Source organism: Barbus barbus (assembly GCF_936440315.1).
Source record: "Barbus barbus genome assembly, chromosome: 25".
NCBI classification, from domain to species: domain Eukaryota; kingdom Metazoa; phylum Chordata; class Actinopteri; order Cypriniformes; family Cyprinidae; genus Barbus; species Barbus barbus.
The window spans coordinates 23,197,135-23,204,989 of record NC_136753.1 but is presented as its reverse complement, the minus strand read 5'-3'; the positions used below and the strand labels follow the sequence as shown (position 1 = coordinate 23,204,989).

General features: G+C 36.2%; 1 protein-coding gene across 1 annotated transcript; it reads left to right on the top strand.

Annotated features, from left to right (window-relative positions):
* The first annotated feature begins 756 nt into the window (after window positions 1–756).
* On the top strand, window positions 757–6,256 carry LOC306845442 (myoD family inhibitor domain-containing protein 2-like). The gene is made up of 4 exons (XM_079378245.1): window positions 757–980; window positions 1,071–1,147; window positions 2,752–2,922; window positions 5,308–6,256. Exons 2-4 carry the CDS (start codon window positions 1,075–1,077, stop codon window positions 5,559–5,561), a joined length of 498 nt encoding a protein of 165 aa, XP_079234371.1. The 5' UTR covers window positions 757–980; window positions 1,071–1,074; the 3' UTR covers window positions 5,562–6,256.
* The last annotated feature ends 1,599 nt before the right edge of the window (window positions 6,257–7,855 follow it).

Below are 7,855 nucleotides of genomic sequence, written 5' to 3'. Positions count from 1 at the left end.
TACAACATAAGGCTCTGAATAAAAAAAAACGTTTTTTTTTTTTTCCTTGTGAAACTCTGTGAATAACACTAGAAGAAAGTAGATTCATAATTGGGTGTTTCCTCAACTTATGACACTTTTATGTCCCAAGGGATGATTTTTATTAACACTTACAGCTTTTTTTCTTTTCTTTTTGTTATATCCAGTTCACATCCAAACTGTCTTTCGAAGTTTTTACCACGTTTTGATTATTTATTATATAATTTATAAAATATATTATTTATATACATTTTTTTTCTTTCTTTTTTATTTAGGGTTGTTATTTCCACCACAAACAAGTATGCAAGTGTTGTTTTTTTTTTGTTTTTGTTTTTTTCAAAATTAGTGTACTTGTTTACCAAGTACAGAAAAAAGAAGTCAGGAAAAAAATTATTCTGTATTGCACATGTCGGCTCTTAGACAATGTTATTAGACAGATTAAAACAGTGTTTTAAGAGTTCTAAAGAGCCTATAAGTTAGTTGAAGAAACAACTAGGCTAATTGTGGAAAAAGTGCAACATGTTCTAGAAACATCAACATCAAATATGCATATGAAGACGTGTTTGAACACGAATAATGAGACCTACCACTAAATTAATCATCTCTGAATGACAAAAATGATAAAACGCGACGTTACCGTGAGTTTTTGTTGTCAAACACAATTCGCGTCACGACGTCGTCGCTAGATTTGGGTGTGTCACACACGTCAATCAAAGTTGCTGCTCTCTTTAAACCAGCAGTGACGACTAGCGGGAGTGTGAGAGAAACAAATCCTCCCATTTGCTTTGATGACAGTACTTCTGTAATTTTCAGTCTCACTATTAATAAAATAGCGACGTACAGCTTTATCTGCTTGAGTGAGATAGGAATGATTTTTGTGTTGCTGAAGGCGTGTCGCGCATCTTTAAATCTCTCACGTGATGTCTTTATATTCCCGTCACTAAGATAACTGTATATCAATGGTAAGTTTTCATACACGGCTTTAGCAGTGTCTTTGTGCTTGTTTCATGAATCGGACCGTAAATGACATTGTTTTGATATCACACTGTTAGACAGATGGCTGGACAAAACTCGGAAATCGAGCTTGATTTGATCAAAACTGGAGAGAGAAGCTCTTTGGTAAAAGCTGGTAAGTTAAATAATAACAAACATGTTTGCATATTAGTCTAACACACTGAAAAGATTTTGGTTTGGTGCATGACATATTGAGAACAATGTTTTCTCACTCATTTTGAGATGGTTATTGATTGAAGGGTGCAACAGTGCATTAGCTTTCACAGCAGAAATAGGTGAATCCTGTCCCCTGTCTTAATGGATCTGTTTTTATCCTTTTTTTCAACTAAATCTTATCTTTTTCAACTTATCCCTTTCCCGATCCAGTAAATGGTGGTGATAGTGTTTATGATGGTGTAGTATGCTCAGATAAGAGGTGACCGGGGCTAGTTGTCACACTGTCTATTATTCCATAGATCCCCACGTTTATTTATCAGAAAGACTTCTATTAGAGATTATACCATGCATGGTTATGCATGACAGCTGTGCTGTGATTGTGAACAGCTGATAATGGCACACCTGAGAATCTGCTCATCTCTAAGCTGCTGTTTAAATCCTGAGACTGTGTTCTCAAAGAGCATGCGCTCTTCTGTAATAAAACACGAAAGATTAATCTTCTACGTCTGTCATATCATAACACGTTCACTTCACAAAGCGAGAACAGAGCGAAGACAAGCCACAGAACTTTCTGGAGAAACAATTCTTTATCCTCTTTTCTAAATTATTCAATCTGAAGGAGAGCGAGAGAAGAAGAAAAAAGGCCAATACACCCCAAAGCCATTTTCATTTGTCTTTCCCCTTCTCTTTTTTATTTTGGACTAACAATGCAGATTCCTCTACGGAAAATATGTCCCGTGTGTTAATTAATCATAAGTCATTAAATGTTAAATAAAAGAGAGAAAAGCACATTGAATAATTCATTTGGGATAGGTGGAAGAAAAAAATAAACAAGGTAGTGCAGCCAAAGCAATGATTCATTAATAGTTTGCATTTTTCAGCAGACTTGGTTCCAGGAGTAATTTTCCATTTAATTTTTCTCTTAGGGATTTTTTTAAAGTCCTTGTTAAAGAGTAATAAGCCATGAACCAAACCAACCGGCTATGCAGTGAATCACAACATTGCAAAATTTGATTTGAATCTAAAAAACAGTGTACTTAATGGCTTTAATAAGCATTGCGAATGCGGAACCTGTGTGGAACCATTATTTTTTTACACTCATACAATGAAAGTGAATAGGGACCAGCGCAGTGACGATCCAAAAAGGCCAACAAAAAAAAACAATACAACCCCATACAACTGGGTTTCCCCATACAACTCTGACAATATATTCAAACTTTTCTGAAGTCACATCATAGCTTTGTGTAACGAAAAAAAATAAATAATTATGTCATTATTTACTGAAAATCTTGCTTTGGAATCCTGGTCCCTGTTCACTTTCATTATTTGGATATTCTGCTATAAATATCTAATTTTCTGTTCTTCAGAAGAAAGAATGCCTTACAAGTTTTAAAATTATGACAGAATTTTCCTTTTTGGATGAACTTTTCCTTTAATACTTTAGTGGATTTTATGATAACCTTTTGTGTAATCTCACTTACTAGGTGAGCGTAAATCAATATCTTGCTCAATAAGTGTAAACATGCAGATTATTCAAAAACTCTTTCTCTTTTGCAATAACAGAGGTATCCAGCACTGCACCTGGAAGACTCTCACCCATTCCTGAGCTGGATCCCTGGGAGAGAGAAGCAGAAACGAGCTCTACAGAATTCACATACTCCTTGTGCTCGGTGGACAGGTACAGCACTGCCTCCTCCTCCAGCAGCTCCCTATCTGACTCCCAGGAGAGAGGAGGTGAGTCACGCATCATCACACCTGGCCAGCTTCCTCTTTCCCAGACCACCGTACTGCCCTAGAATGCTCTAATGAATAATAATTACAACATCAGCTGCCACCGCAAATTGTCTTGTATTAAAATTCCAACTCCTAATTTTCTCTCAAATGAGCACTAGTTTGATACATTATCTTGTTTAAAAAAAATCCTTTTTTTTTCTTTTTTTTTTTATGAATTTGTGTTGCCACAAGCATGTAATTATGCAATTTTAAATGGTAAATTATTAAAATCTATCTATAATTTAAAATGAAAACTAAGGAAATGCATGTGATTTTAAAGCTGTCTACATCAGTTGAATAACTGAATTAAGCAGCACATTCGATTAAACTTACATATAGAGATGAATTATTAAAGCCATGCACAGAGAACTCTTGTGCATGACTATTAAGATTCAACAGCTTTTTCAATATGAAATTAATTAGAACAATATATTTCCCCTCATTCAGCCGGTAGGTTCAGATGAGTTAAGGTGCAGTCATTATGTCGTAGTGTCGAGGTTTACACATGCGTTACAATGCCTTTCCTGGTACAATATTCCGAGGTTAATCTAATTTCTACTCTTATGCTCAGAGGCAAGGGTATTTTGTCCCGCATTATGCTCAAATCTACTTAATGTCTTGAAAGCCCCATTAGAAGCTTGGTTTATTTTATTTTTTTACACAAAACCCTTGTCTGTGTGGAAACATTTTTTTAAAAACAGACCATCACATTAAGTCGACTACACTAAAATCCCCCTAATTTTTTGATTCGGTGTCATCCCCCTGTTTATGTAATCACCTGGAAGTGCCTGGAAAGGAAAAACACCTATACAGACAGATGATAATTGATTACATCTCCACACAGCTCTATTCCTTCTCTCTTTGGGAGGGAAAGGTGATTCAGTAAATTATGCATGTGTACAGAAGTGCCCGGTGAGAGCTGGGAGGCTTTTAAACTGTTGTATACAAGCGGTGCGGACAGACTTCAGGTCATTAAGGGCCTTTGAGTGTCTATCCCCATCAGCCGAGATCCCAAGGTAAGAGTTTTCAAACAGGCATTTAGGTTTTATAACATATGTAACGCTTCATGGGCTTTTTAAGCTCTTGGCATGATCGTTCCATGTCATTCTGAGCATTTCTGACATTGTTCATTTTTGTGCTTTTTGACATACGACAGTAACACCATGTGTGTTAGACATATTTGATCATATCAGTTCTAAATGGATGCATATTGTGATGTACTGTCGTAGTGATAAAGCCTGTCTGTTAATGTTTCAAATTTTTCAGCAATATTTTTTTCCAATGCTGTTTCTTTGTAAAAGAAACAAAAGGTCTTTCTTTTACCTATAGATACTTTGGTCTTGTAAAAACTCTTACAAAAACATTTCTCTCACTAGTTTATTTGATTCAATGGTTTATATACAAGCATCACAGGAGAATTCTGTAATTTGTCATATTTTCGACATTTCTATCACATTATGCATTTTGTTTGATAACATGCGGTGATGGAAATAAACAGCAGTGGAAATTAAATTGGAAACATTTTAAGCTGTCTGCTTATAATTTTATAGTTAGCATTTTGTAAATAAGCACCCGAAATTATATAATATTTTAATATTTTGCATAATCGCATTTCTGCCTGAAACCCTCAGAACATAAAAGTACTAGTATTTTACCCTGTTGTGATTTTTCAAGCCTCTTTGTTAAAGAGGCAAAGCCATGAATCAAACCAACCATCTATGATGTGAACAACATTACAAACTTTGATTTGAAGCAAAAACGTATTTGAAAATCAGACAAAAGAAGGAAAGAACTACAATACCATTAAGCATTATGAACGACATAAGCAAGTTAGAATTGACAGATAAATATATAACTATTGATTTAAAGATGTTGATTGTGCATATAGAAACATATTTGAAGTTTATTGCAGAAATATGCTTATATATATATATATATATATATATATATATATATATATACACAAATATTTTAAAAACCTGAAACCCTTGGAACATGCTTTTAGTTGAAAAACAAAACAAATTATGACATAAAGCTTGAAACTTATCACATTTTTATTTCACTCGATTGGTTTGGCAAGAAGCACCAAGCATGGCCATTTTTTTAACTGCATCAGTACTTTAATTCATTTTTTTTATTATTTTTTTTTTCATGACATATTGCCAGCATCTGTAGCATCATGTTTCTGTTAACTAAACAGATACAAACTACAAGTGTACTCTCCATTAGAAAAGTTTTACACACTTCTTTTAAATACACTTCCTGCAGCTGTGAATAAAGTATAGATGCTTTAGCATTCCCTTTTGACTGCCCACAATCCCATTATTTCTTATTCTTGTTGTTCAGAGTTCTGTGCCGGGATTGTGCTGAATTGTCTCTTCTGCCGATTCTACGACTTATTCCTCATGCTACCTGAAACATGTGAGCGAGTTGCTAACTCCATCTGCCCTGCCTACATGCTTTTCTCTCCGCCCGCGGAACCTTCACACAATAACTGGAACTGCAGTTGTGATTTCGACTGTGACCTTATGGACGCCTGCCACGAAACAGGGGAATGTCTTGAACTAGCGATGGAAATTTCAGAGGTTTGCTATCACTGAGGTGCCTGTAAAACTGAAGATGTTGCGTTGTTGGAAGAAAACGTTACAATTCCACATCACTTTGGGATAAAAAGTTGGTATTTTCCATCCCAGAACACTACAGTCTATGCCAAGCCAAGCTAATGTATGCTCATTTGGACCTAGCATAATCAAAATAAGTCATTCTAGGTTGGAAAATAAATTTAAACATGACAAGCTACTATTAGTGATTTCTGCGCAACTAGCAACAGTTTCGACTCCTATATCTAACGTAGTCCAGCCTCTAAACTCACGTCATTGGTTAAAATGGTAGAGAAGCGCCTCCAACTAAGTTTTCTGATTGGTTAAGGTGAGTGGCTTTCACTTAAATAACACCAGACCAGGCTACTTGATAAAAAGTGTGTTTTGACTTACACTATCGAACTGAAATCAAATACTGAGAACAGAAATAAACTCGCAAGCACTTTCAGGTTTGGCATAGAAAGGCTGATGAAATGATCCTATCAGCTTCACTAGGTAAACAGTTCTATATAATAACAGGCCAGATTTTTATCACAATGAAGAGCGAAGTGGAGAGAAAAGCCCTTCAGTTGTTAACAGCCGGTTTGAGACGGTGTTTTGTAGGACACTTGTCCTTCTAGGGCCCATCAACCTTTGTTCTTCGTTCAGGAAGACTGCTCTCTCGAGTGCACGGCGATGGTGTAATAGATCGTTTTTGTCAGTGCCAGGCTCTCGTCACGTAATGGGGAAAGCGACACTTTTGTGCGTGTGTTTGTGTGTATGTAATTCAGGAATCTATTTCAGGGAGAGGTCAAGGTAAGAGAACGATCATGCCAGGCAGTGGGCTGGAGTGTTATTGTGTTATCTTGGCTTGCTAAACATTTGTTTTCAGTTATCAGATAGAGATACCAAAGGAGCAACCGGGTTGTTCAAACAACAGGAAAACCTCAGCGCAGTTAGTCAAGAAGTGGGTAGTGCTGTTTTTTCCTCCATTTTTGTGTAAAACAAAAAGTCTTGGCGTAAAAATCATCTGACTTTTTTTTATCAGTCTACCAGCAAATCTGATTGCCGGGTTGTCACAATAAGCTCTTTCACTGGATTTACCATATTAGTAGCATCATATTTTTATCTCAGATTTTTACAGTTTTGATTAAAGGACTTGCTAGCATATAAAATTGATCTATACAAGCAAAACTGTATAGCCTGCTTTGTTTTCTGCAAAATATATTTTTTGTGTGTATATATCTGTATTTTTTCTGTTCATACATGTGTGTGTATATATATACAGTGGTGGCCAAAATTGTTAGAACACTTGGCATATTTAAGAGGTTTCAGTTGTTTTTGTTGAATTGGCCATTACCCATAAAACGAACTATTGTCGGAACTACCTGCGATGGAAGGAATCTGCTGGAACATTAAAAATGATGGACTGGCCCCCTCAAAGTCCGGACCTCAACCCCATCGAGCAAATTTGGGGCAAGTTGGAAAATAAACTGGACAGATCTATTGTACATTCAAAGGAAAGCCTTTGGCTTGAGTTGCAGAAGGCATGGGACAACATTAAGCCCTTAAGTTCTCAGGAAATATATTGACACCATGCCAGAGAGATGTGTTGCTGTAATTGCTGCAAAAGATGGACATACCAAATATTAAAGTTAAAAGTGGATAAAAATAGTACGACTCCCTTCATCTGATATTTGTTGTGCTCAGAGCAACCGTCTGCATGTTTCATGGACATTATGAAATGAAATAATGTTTTGTTTGGAGGCAGAAAAGGTCAATATTTTCAGATCTGTCAGGTGTTCTAACAGTTTTGGCCACTCCTATATATTTATATATATATATGGAATATTCAAGGATTCATTTGTGATTAGTTTGCTTTCACTTTTCTTATGCATTGCACTTACAACAGTTCACTTAAATTGCTCTCTAAAAAGACTTTAGGAGCCTGTCACATTTTCTCTGACATAAACTGTGCCTGAGCAAACAGATGCCTGCTTAAACGGTAAACATCTGCATGTCTACAACTTTTGGAACCCTGTCAAATTATCTGATAGCTGTGGGAGCCACAGGGGCTGTTGGGCTTCACTAATGGTTCTGCATATGGTCTTACCATCTATTAAAGACAAAAATTCATTTTAATTCTTTGCATCTGTGACTTCTTTTCATTGTTGATAATGACTTTATGGCTGTAGTACCAATCAGGGCATGACAGGGGGGGGGGGGGGGTCCCATAGACCTACACTGAAGGAGCTACCCATTTATCATAAAAACCAGTATGCTAAAAACCACTCCAAACACCAAACCTACAGCAG

Bases quoted from the DNA above. Each gene is read 5' to 3' on its own strand.
- LOC306845442 (XM_079378245.1), top strand. From the start codon at position 1,075: ATGGCTGGACAAAACTCGGAAATCGAGCTTGATTTGATCAAAACTGGA. The intron at 1,148-2,751 runs GTAAGTTAAATA...TTGCAATAACAG, and splicing joins AAGCTCTTTGGTAAAAGCTG to AGGTATCCAGCACTGCACCT. The intron at 2,923-5,307 runs GTGAGTCACGCA...CTTGTTGTTCAG, and splicing joins TGACTCCCAGGAGAGAGGAG to AGTTCTGTGCCGGGATTGTG.